Source organism: Vicugna pacos, chromosome 5 (genome assembly GCF_048564905.1).
Source record: "Vicugna pacos chromosome 5, VicPac4, whole genome shotgun sequence".
Classification (NCBI taxonomy): domain Eukaryota; kingdom Metazoa; phylum Chordata; class Mammalia; order Artiodactyla; family Camelidae; genus Vicugna; species Vicugna pacos.
This window is the reverse complement of record NC_132991.1, coordinates 45,562,465-45,574,538: the sequence shown is the minus strand read 5'-3', so window position 1 is coordinate 45,574,538 and position 12,074 is coordinate 45,562,465. Positions and strand designations below refer to the sequence as shown.

The 12,074-nt window shown below is 41.0% G+C and overlaps 1 protein-coding gene across 6 annotated transcripts in view; it reads right to left on the bottom strand.

Annotated features, from left to right (window-relative positions):
* Window positions 1–12,074, bottom strand: part of MAP3K20 (mitogen-activated protein kinase kinase kinase 20) — a 158,292-nt gene that overhangs the window by 48,533 nt on the left and 97,685 nt on the right. For all 6 annotated transcript variants that reach the window (XM_072961177.1, XM_072961179.1, XM_072961176.1 and 3 more), the window contains exons 9-10: window positions 11,988–12,062; window positions 6,470–6,576 (exon numbers count right to left, since the gene is read on the bottom strand). In XM_072961177.1, the coding sequence (XP_072817278.1) occupies window positions 6,470–6,576; window positions 11,988–12,062 (182 nt within the window). The remainder of the gene's footprint in view (window positions 1–6,469; window positions 6,577–11,987; window positions 12,063–12,074) is intronic.

Sequence of the window (12,074 nt, the reverse complement as noted above, 5' to 3'; positions counted from 1 at the left end):
GGACTGGGGAGAGGACACAGGTGGAGATCAGCTGCTGAGCCAATAGCTGCTTCCAGGTGCCCTGGGGACACATCTGCACGTCAGACTGCAATTCTGGTGAACACCTCGACGGCAGAAGGTGGAAGCCCCCACATCTAAGTTAATGAACCTGTGTAACTGAAACCTGCCTTTTCACATTCAGGGAAAACCAGAGTAAGTGGACAGCCTATCTCCAATGCCCTTGTAGATAGAGAGAAATAAATGAAAACAAAAAAGTCCTAGGTACTGACTGGCAAAACCCAACTCAGGGAACAGCTTACTGAGAGGGTTCTGGATTTGAGCCCCACGCTGTCCTTTGTCGGCTGCTGGCAAAGGACTTCAGAGCAAGGGAAGGAGTACAGTAAGCGTAAAAGCAGCTGCTGTCAACCCTCTGTCCCTTTTATCGGTGCCATATGAAAATTATAAAACCATTTAAGTCTAGTCACGTAAGAGTCCCTCGAGAAAGGCAGTAAATCTGCAGTCTCAAAATTATGACCGTACCATAAAATCTCAATTTTATCCCTGATATTTCAGACAGCAACTTTATGCCCATTCATAAATAAGGTTGTTTTATTTTTCAAAGGGAGGACTGAAGGATAAAAACGCAGTGTGGAAAACCTTAGGTTAAACTTTGGTAACAGAAAGAGCCAACTTCAGTAAGTGAGGGTGAGAAGAGGGGGCAGCAGAGCTGGGCAGACTCAGGGGGTGTGGTCAGTGGCCAGGGCTGCTGCCTACTCCCAGTCCCGGCTCTCCCAGTCCCAGGTCTCCCAGTCCCCGCTCTCCCAGTCCCAGGTTTCCCAGTCCCCGCTCTCCCAGTCCCAGGTCTCCCAGTCCCGGCTCTCCCAGTCCCAGGTCTCCCAGTCCTAGGTCTCCCAGCCCTGGCTCTCCCAGTCCCAGGTCTCCCAGTCCCGGCTCTCCGGCCTGGGACACTGAGCACACTGATGTTCTTTCTGATCACAGTAAGTGGCCAACACATTCGATTTCACTTGTCATTTAAGCCAAGAATTCATCTCAAGTTCCAGGTCTGGGAGCCCACTCTGATTTGAGCCCTACTGGAAAACAGATCAACAGCTAAGTAAGCTGAGATCTGGGACACAGGAAAACAAACACTGGCTGAGTAAATATGCTTCCTTGGTCCATCCCCTCAGGGCCAGCTCCCCAGCACAGCTCCCCCAGATGCCCCAGGATCCTGACAGCAGGGTTCAAGGTCTTATCCCCTGAGAGATGTAACCCCAACCTGGAGGGCAGCACACAGACAGCTGCTCCCCTTGCTGGTCCCTGTTTTTCTTCATGCATTGTTTTGCATCAAGTGTGTTTGGTTGCTGCACTTACATAAATTTCCTTCTCTAAAAATATGGTTTAAGCGTTTTAGTTGCTGAAAATTACAGTTTTTCTCTTAAACCATATCCACCTAAGGTTGACTTCAACTAGTATCAATTTTCCATATGTCAAAAACAGGGAAGGAGCTATAATTACCTTCTTTTATTAGACAGAAACTTGCTTTGAAATAAAAGATCAATTTGTATAAACAGCTATATGATATATAGTACATGAGAAATAGATCATATATGTATTAAAGTTAGTGTTATGTATTAAATTAAATAATTTGTGACAAAAATCTAAATTGCAAAGATTAATTTTTCTTAATCTCTCTTTTTATTTTAATGGAGGTACTGGGGATGGAACTCAGGACCTCGTGCATGCTAAGCGCCTGCTCTACCACTGAGCTGTACCCTCCCCCGTTTTTGGTTTTTAAGAAGGCGCGCCACAGTGAGAGCATTCTGATCACCAAGGAAGAACGCAACGAAAAAACTGTTTTGCCAAGAGACAGAGACCTGTTTGCTCCATCAAAGCAGCACAGAGCTCACTCAGTGCAGACAACCGCAGGTCTGCAGACAATCACAAGAGGTAGTGAGAACTGAGAACGTGACCATGAGACGACGCATTTTCTGCTCTTAATGCTCATTGCCACTATTGCTAATAAGTCAACAGGAGGAGAAATGAGCTGAATGTGATGAACAGGGAAAGGTCTGCCAGGAAATTTCTTTCTTATCACTTATTAGGTCAAAGGAAAGGACATAGTTTTGTGGTTTTTAATAAGCTAGTTATAAAAAGAATTTTCAGAATATTCAGTAAGACTAGAAGATCCATCTGATCTCTGTGTAGAAGCAGCTCTACAAGCAAACAAGCTTTTGCCAGAAACACCCGAACAGGACTGGAGTCTGCCTTCACTGAGACTCTAACTCCCCAGCCCACTTTGGACCCTTGGTGCATGGTTTCCAACACCAGACACGCGTTGGGGGAGGGAGAGGAGTCGTCTGATTGTGTCGCCCTTTGAAACATCCAGATGACCTGACAGAACATTTCCCTCTTCTTGACACTTGGCATACTGAGTGGAATGGCTTTTCTGCCTTAATCATAACCTAAAAGCATCATGTCCTGTAAGATTTCTCTTTGCTAAAAGGGAACCTAGTCGGGTGAACACTGCAGGCTACCTGGGCGGACAGCACGATGCTGGCCACTCGTCCCGGGACAGCACTGCAGACAGAGTGTGCGCCACACACAGCTGGCCTGTGGGGCCGGAGCTGGGGCTCCAGTCCGGGCTCTGTCTTACGTGGTGTGAGTGCTGGGCAGGCTGGCCAACCTGTCCAGGTCTCGATTTTGCACCTGTGATGTAAATTAGGGTTGCTATGTGGATACAAAAGATAATCCACATGAAGAACAGGCATCTGAGTTAAGACTGTAATAAATGACAGCTGTGTTCACTACCGTTACTCTGGCTAATATGACTATGCCTCGCATTTTTAACCAATTGCCAAGTTCACTTAAAACAGCTCTGCTGCTTCTCAAACTGTGGTTTACTGGTTCAGGTAAAGGTAGCTAGTCTCTCTCCAGCTCTCAGGATTAACTAGTTCCTGAAGGAGAGCCAAAGAGGAAGCCCCCTAGGGAACTGATTACCTTTTACTAAAGTACTTAAATGTATCACCAACTTTATTCCTCTCATCTTTTCAGCTGGAAGCATTTAAAAAAATATAAATTTGTTATTCAATGAATCCAGGTCTACTGTAGAAAACGAAGACATACACATAGAAAATTCTCCCATAATCTCATTACACAATGATAACACTGATCTTTTTATACTTTCTCTGTGTACTCACACACATATATACACGCATAAACATGTTTATTTTAGAATAAATGGAATCATTCTAAACATACTGGACTGTAGCCTCTATTTTTAAATCATGTATCAGATTTTTCTTATCATGAATGGCTCCATACTATTTTGTGTATGGAGACACTATAATGTTTTCAAATCATAAAAACCACAGGAAACCCAAAATCTTTTATTTTACTTGATGCCCATTTCCAGTTTTACAGTTCTAAATGATGCTGTGATAAACAAATGCATACATACACATCCTTGCATAGCCCTCCCATTTATGTTCTTAGGATAAAATGACAAAGACAACTGGTCTCCACAGTCACACTGTCTTCCAGAAAGGTAGTATGTTCGCAGCAGCAAAGTATGAGGAAGTTTATAAACTTTGATAACATAATTTTTTGCCAGTCTGATGAATAAATTATGCTCCCTTTTACTTGATTGCTAAGTGAGGTGGGATATTTTTCGTATGTTTATTGGTCACGTGATTTCCCCTTACTGAAATGCCATTTCAGGCCCTTTAGTATGATATTTTAATTGGAATGTTATTTTAAAGACAGAAACTCTATCACGGTGGTTCTCAGAGTGTGATCTGGGGACCCATGAGAGGTTCCCAAAGGATTCGCGAGGTTAAACCAGGTTTCAGAAGAACAGGAAGATGTGATTTGCCTTTTCCACTCTCATTCTCTCCTAAGTGTACAGATTTCCCAGAAGCTTCATGATCTGTGATAGCACCACAGGCTGAGGGCAGAGGCAGGACTTACCACTGTTTTTCAGATGAACCAGTAAATATATATTTAAATATTTTCTCAGCTCTAATTTTGAATGTGGTAAATACTGACAGATGTAACCCATTTAAACTAAAGCCCTTTGGCGCCCTCAATAATGTTTCAGAGTGTCATGGAGTCCAGAGACCAAAAACTCTTTGAACTCCTGACCTGTCGCATCGGGAGAAACGCTGTAACAGTCTGGCATTTGTCTCGGAAATTTATTTACTGTGGGTAGTGCTTTGGGCCTTACGGAGGGTTTACATTTTTATATAGAAAACTTACCAACGTGCCCCGTGGTTTCTGATTTTGCTGACATACTTTGGACCCGCTAGCTCATGGGTATTAATAGTAGTATAAAATTCCTGCTAATCCTTTGGCTAACAGATCAAACAGCAGTTCCTCAGGGAATCCTTTGGTTAAATCCTCAGACTAGATTAGATTTCACGGTTACATACTCTCAGAGGTCCAGTCTTCCCTCTGTCGTGTCTTATCAAAATAGTGTGAAACAGTTATTTGTATATCTGTACTGAGTCATCGAAGGCTGGACGCCCCACATGCACTGGGACTGTTCTGCTCACCACCACAGCCCAGCACCTAGAGGACACCTTTCCCCAGCAGAGGCTTAACCAATTCTGAGTGAGTGAATGTACGAAGCATCTCTTTCAAAGCAAACAAATTAACTTACGTATTTACATTCTCTATTGTAACTTTGTGATGTCTTTTTTTTTTAACTTTTTATTTATTTTATTTGTTGCAATGTTATGCCAATTTCTGGTGCACAGCACAATGCTTCAGTCCTACATGAACATACATATATTCGTTTTCATATTCTTTTTCACCATAAATTATTACAAGATATTGAATATAGTTCCCTGTGCTATACAGCATGAACTTGTTGTTTATGTGATACCTTTTAATATTATTACCACCATAGTATTTCCTTCCCCATAAAATATAGTCAATGACTGAGCAACTTCTTTGGTCAAGACATGCTCTAGATGCTGTCGTCACAGAGATAAGCAATAGAGGTAATCTGACTCTCTCACATTTTAGCCAGTGGGACACACATTAAACAACAAACTGCAGAATTACTGTTTTTTTTTTCCATCTTGCGCGGGGAGATAAACTAGGCTTATTTATTTTTAGAGGAGGTGCTAGGGATCGAACCCAGGACCTCGTGAGCTATATCCTCTCTGACAGAATTACTTCTTAATTTCAATGGCAGTAGAAGCTATGAAGGAGATGCTCTCAAGGGACATAAAGTGGAATCTCATCTGGTCAGGGATCAGGAAACACTTCCTTGAAGAAGTACTTTTTTCAGCTGCTATCTGAACAACAAGGAGGAGCTAAGCTGGGTGTGGGCATCCGGGTGGTGTATCGCTGAAACAAGAATGAACGCGTTGGCAAGGACTCCGAATGAGGGAGAAACATGCGTCTGTTGAGGGAGCGAAGGCAGAAATTAAGGGGCAGAGCGATGCTCTTCAGATGACGCCAGAGCACAGAGGGTAGCGCGAATCTTAAGTATTTTGGCCTTTGTCCTAGAGTAATGGGAGCCCCTTCTACAGATTTGAAAGGGGAGTGATCTGATTAGATACAGTAGGAAACAAATATTACTTACATGTTTTGCTTTGTTAATTATTTCAGCCCAGAACAAATACCTAGACTTAAGCACACAGTGTTACTTTTGAATCACTAAATAAAAATTCACTTAATTCACTGTTCTTAGAGATTTCCAAAGAAAAAAAAAAAACCAAGAAGGCTATTGTAAACACCAATCAAAGTCCAAAGAAATGTGTAATCACAGGAGTAAACGAGTCCGTTTTTTAAGTGCATGCAGTACTCATTTGGCATCGGCAGGTGGCGTCAAGCGTTATGTTCCTACCACAGCTATCAGCTGCAGAGACGAGTTACTTGAATCTCTGCTGAGTCAAGGAGGAATAATGTTAGCTCCCAAACATGCTATTTATATTCGTGCATCATGTGACCAGGATCAGATGTCTCACCCGGGGTTACTTCTTCCACCCACACAATACAATTTTCTCATTACTATGTTTGTTTACACTTTACAAAATTTAATAGGACTTTTAACATCAGAAGTTTCCTTTTAAAAGTGTTTTTACAGTCTCCCTACCTCTTCCACCAACAGATGCAGTGCTCTACAAATTTCCAGGCAGACAGTATTCTTATTACTCCCTGGACAGAGGCCAAAGTTTCCTAACACGGAGCGTGCACAGAGAAATGTCTGGTAACTGTCTTTTGTCTCAGAAGATATGGTTTCAATATTCTTTCCAAATACTTAGACACGTGATAAGGCAGCAAGTTTAGAGGGGCACTCTGCTTACATACGAGATGGAGGGCCATCAGCACTGGAAAAGATTTCGACACACAAAACACATCAAAAAGCCCTTAGTTTCTAAGAAATCAGGACTGTCATCAAGTTCTCAGGTTCTCTTCCTGGCTGAAATCAGTCAAGGTTCCTAAAAGCCAGAGGCTGTGACTCAGGTGCGAGGCCACCTACCTCCACTCTGCCTTGTTGTGCAGGAATGAGTTACACTGGTTAGGAAGGTTAATGTCGTTTGACATGGACTCCAGAATTGAAATGATTTGCTTGAAAGATGGCCGTTTCTGAAGAAGAAGAAGAAAAAAAAATAATCACCTTCTGGGGCTTAAGAAAGTAGATCTTTAAGAGAAAATCCACAAGCAAAGTAATAAGCTCAAGTCACCATACCAATGGAAAAGATGATGGAATGTCCTGATTTAGTTATTTCACAGCTGTCAGACTGCTCAGGTTTAGGGAACCATACTCATTTTTAATCAATTATCCACAAGAATAGACTCAGACGTCATTTTTCTATTATGTGGCCTCAGGTTGGAATGATGACAGTATTTTTCCAGGTAAGGAAAGTACTAACTACTTCTCTCTTTGGGGTATGATTAAGGGCTCCCAAAAGAAAAAAGTTAAGTCTTTAAAAATTTACGTGGTAAGGCAAGTATTGTAAGTGTTAACGGCAGAGTCTGAGTGATAAGTGTACCTACAGGTATCACCTATAGTGCTGACTGTAAAATTCTTTGCCCTTTTCCATATGCTTGAAAATGTTTATAATAAAATGTTGGGGGAAGATCTACTTACCAATCTATCAGAACTAATAAAATTTCCTACACCAGGTGCTCAGAGAAAAATCCCCCAATTTCATAGCCACCATAACTCCACTGTTCTCAATGTTTATTTCACATTACAACTAGCTTTGGTGCTGGGAAACTCTCAGGTATGGTTTACTAGAAATGGAAGAGGCAGTGCTTAGGTGTGTTTCTTTAGTTAGCAGAAACTACACTAGTCTCTCGACTCTAGTCCAGGTTGAGACAAAAGCTGAAAACAAAAAACGAGAAAGATAATAAAAGGATGATGCACATTCTCTCTTCATCACGCCCCATAATTATACCATTTCTGAACAAATTACACTTGCAGCAATTAAAACATGAATTTTAATTTAGGAGCACAAAAATAAGAAAGAATGCTGAGGTAGCTTGCTTCCAGGACTTGAGTACTTCCTACATTAAGAAAGGCAATTTTTTAAGGAATATAAAACTGGGATATTTACCTGAGTTCTGCCCCTTCTGTACTCTTTCAAGGGCGTGTGTGGGTATGTGCGTGGGGGTGGGTGTGTTTTAAAAACAGGGCATAAATAGCTAAATGTCACTGATGTACATGAAGCCTTCTAATACACAAAGAGAAAAATGCCTGAGTAGGAAATCTGAAAAAATTCTGCCTGCCTTATTTGAATTTGTTCCCATTTTAATTTCTCCCACCATGTGTCAGGCTGCAAAAGGAAAAATGTTTTAATTGTTTGCACAGGAACTAATTATATAATAAATATAAGGTTTTCATTTTTCATGGAAAAGCAGCAAGAGGAGCCAATAAATTTTTAAAGCCTAATATTCTTCCCTACGCCTAATCATTCTTCAGATAAGGTGGAACTTTTTTGTAATTGGATGGCATCCCTAGAAAAATCTTGATTTTATAGCCAGAATATGCTCTCAGATGGAAATTCTCAAAGTGAACATTTAGACAGTAAGAACAACATAGAATTTCGTGGTGATATTTTATGAGTATTCTGGTTACAGAGGATTTGGTCTCAGATCTTCCTTTGGGTGCTTAGGTTCCTTTTATGTATTGTGTAGGCTTTGCTTACTTAAAAAGGCACCACTAGGATCATGTATTAAGCATCAGTACACATTATTTATTTGTTACCTTCATTTTATAGATAAGGAAGATCAGTCTCCGAAGCCTAGTATCACTCAGGAAGCAAATTACAGAACCAGGTGCTACGCTCTTAAACCTTCCAAAATGTTTATCCTTTGAAGGAAAGATATTACCTTCTATCAAACTCAGGGCTTGAATGATCATTTTTCCTGATTTAGGAATGTCATTTTAGAGCTTGAACCAATACCCACCTTTACTTCCTTCTTTTCTTCAATAAAATATTTTGAGCCCCTGGTGGAAGCCATTGGAATGACCCCGGGCATTTACCCAATAGTCACTTTCTTTTGTATACATTTCCCCCTCCTCATTGCAAAAGAACACATCTCTATAGGTGAGTTGAATACTTTAATATACATGTTAATACTCTAGAGTTTAAGGAGTAGAAAAAAAGAAACAAAAGATTGTAACCACTATTGCTCTAGCTAGGTGCACAGGACTGGCACCAACTCCTAGCCAAAGAACTAAAATGCGCTCTCAGGAAATAAACCTTGGTCTGGCCACTTTAGTCAACAACAAACTGTGCATCTGTTTACTAAATTTACAGAAGATGCTATAGGGAAATATATAAAAACTAGCTCTATTCCTTCATACAGCCTGTAAACCATTTAAGAAGAAAGATAGTTTTAAAAAATGCAACAGCACAAGATGAGGCAGCAGCCCAGACGGTGGTTTAGGAAAAGGAGCACTTGGCATGGGCTGGGGTAAACGGAATCACCAGGGAAGGCTTGATGACAAAGTAAGTCATCAGAGGAGAAAAGAACAAAAGAACATGATCAGGGAATAAGGAAGGTGTGGATGGTGTGTATAGAGGAGGTAGCAACGAGGGAGTTGGAAATGTCAGCTGGATGTTTAATCAAACCAAATATAGAGGGCATTTATCAGTTGTATCAGAATAAAATGCCATGATCTTAGGAAATAAAAATCATTCTCAAACTTCCTTCATATTTCACCTGGCTAGAACACAAGATTCCTCTGGCCTTAAAGAAGGGTTAGCTTACTACATGTTAAATGAAGACATGCCAACTCATGGCATCAACTCTGGGCTTAACGTCCTTGTTGTGTCAGGTGTTAACACTATCATTTAATTAATGCGCCATAAATGCATAGGCTTAGAATTTTAATTAATGTAGTACAGAATTTCGGATTAAGAAATTCAAAACCTGCTTTGCATACTGAAATATAATAAGAATTATAAAGATCTAGTTGCATTAATCTAATTCAGTGCAAATAATTTCAGGTGAAATTTCTATTTAAGTGTCAGAGAGAAAAATACTACCAAAATGACTGTAAGTGCCACAATGGACACGTAATTGGTACAGTATGAAAAAGTATTTCAGCAGCATAAAATAAATGTTCTAGAGCAAGCCTGCGCATAGCCACTTGTGGTTTCTACCGGGTTAGTTGCAAAGTGCTAGCATTTCTCTTAATGCTTAAAAATCCCCGTAGTCTGAAAAATTACACACTAAAACAGGGCCTAAACAGGGGCAGTGCAGGCCATTCAAAACCTGTGAACTTTGTCATAAAAAGACTAATAAAAACAGTTAACGATCCTAAATAAAAATACCAATGTTAAATTCTTTCATAAAAAACAATACTAAGTCAATATAGAACTTTTAAAAGGGTGAAGGTAGTTCAGTGAACAGGAGTGAAAGCAAAGACTGAGGCTTCTGGTTTATCAGGGCAGAGGTGACATGCACACGGGTGGGCAGAAACGACAACGAACTCTTCCGAGACAAAGCATCGGGCACCCCAGCCCGCAGGGAGCGCGGGGCGGGGGGTGAGGGGCGGGCGGCGGGCCTCGCAGGTCCGCGTCCCTTGCAGGTCCGCGTCCCTTGCCGCGCTCCTGGCCGCGCTGTCGTGCGCGGTGTTCAGCTGTTCCTACTTGGTGGCCTGGAACAACGTGCTGGGGCACGTTACGTATGACTCAACGTGAATGCTGTGTGACACGAACTCCCATACTCACCAACTGGTTATGACCTACGGCCGATAGACAAACAGCAGGCTTCCACATCCACGGATTCAACCAGCTGGGACTCAAACCAGAGTGTTGAATCCGCCGAAGTGGAACCCGCGGATACGGGTAAGGGGTGTGTGTGGCTGAACGACACCAGCTTACACAAGGGACTTGAGCATCCGCGGATTCCTTCCGCCGCCTGGAACCTGGAACCTCCCGCAGACACCAGGGGATGGCTCTGTATGTTATCAATATTAATTCTTCTTGGCAGTCAGACAGAAACTGGGTTTAAATTAAGGAAGAAAGTCCATTCTTCAGTCTTTTTTAGATCTCTATTCAAACGGTCAGTCTGTAATACATCTGTTTCCATGAAAAACTGAACAAATTTGAACTATAAAATTTTAGTTCTTTTTAGTGTCTCTCATTGTAATGTTTAATCTGTGAGGGCTATTTTTATTTTTTAACTCTTATTATGTAAAATTCCAAACATACAAGACAGTAGAGAGAACAATATAGTGACCCTCCATATACCTATCATATCAAAAATCATCATGGCCCACGGAAAGAGAAAGAAAAATACCGTATGGTATCATTTATATGTGGAATCTAAAAAAAAAAAAATAAGGACACAAATGAACTACTTATTATTTATAACTTAGATGATTGATTTCTTGAATATGTGTAAGCACATTTGACTGTCCTTTATGATTGGATTACTGCATTCTGTTGATTCTTATTTTGTGGTTGGCTTTATTCCTTTGATAACTATGTAAATTTAAAAAGCTAAAGCTCTAATCTGGTCTTAGAAACAATGAACAGTACATATATGTAAGCTAAAAAAACATGTGCAGTATATTGTATACATGTATTTACATGCAATGTAATATATATGTGCAAACTGTTATAAATCTACCTAATAAAACTGAAAAAGGAAAAAAAAATGTGGCCTCTGATGTGGCCTCTCTGTTTAAAAAAAAATCATCATGGCCCATCTTATTTAATCTATACTGTCATCCATTTCTCTCCACTTTATTTGGAAGCAAATCCAAGCCTCGCCTATCATTTTATACGTAAACACTTCCGCATGTATGTGAGAGTCTTTTAAACCTATCTTTGCAGGGAAAGGAAATGGGCCAACCGTGCTTGAATGTGATAACCACATGAAAGCCTTAATTTTGGAATTTCTCCAACTCTATTGTGACAGCCTTAAAAAACATCCCCGAAACTCCACAGGGAGCGCACATCAAGATTCTTGAGAAGTGCTCCTCCTGCCTGGTCTTTGGTTAGAGAGGCAGCAGGGCGATGTGGTCACCGGCAGGGACTCCTGTCAGCCTGCTTGGGTTCACTCTCCAGCTGCACCATTTACTTGCTGTGCGGCCTTGAGCTCGCTGCTTAGCCTCTGCGTGCCCTGGTTCTTCACGTGTGAAATGACGTTAATAACAGTACCTATTTCACAGAGCTACTCCGAGGAATAAATGAGTTAATGGACACAGGGTGCCTGGCATACAATAAGCACCGTGTGCTAGCGTTTTTATAACACGAAGGTGTAACAGTTATTATTAAAGACGAAAAACAAGGGAATAAATGCTTTTTTACTGACTGACTCAAGAATGCCAGAGTGCTGTGAGAAAGAGCCAGTAATGAGTTTCCAGGGATCAAGACAAGCAGATGTCAACAGAAGGCCTTCACAGTCCATCTGGGGCTCAGAGGAGCAGCAATCCAGCTTTGCTTTGTAATGGATTTTATTACCACAGGTTTTAAAAACTCAAAGTCAAACAAGTGAAATTTCAGAACAATAACAATAACAAAATATGTACATACCTTGGCATCAGCTTCCCAACACTGATGTAACAGTTCAGCAAAACTCTTGGGGCAACTGCTTGGAATGGTTAATCTCTGTAACAGGGA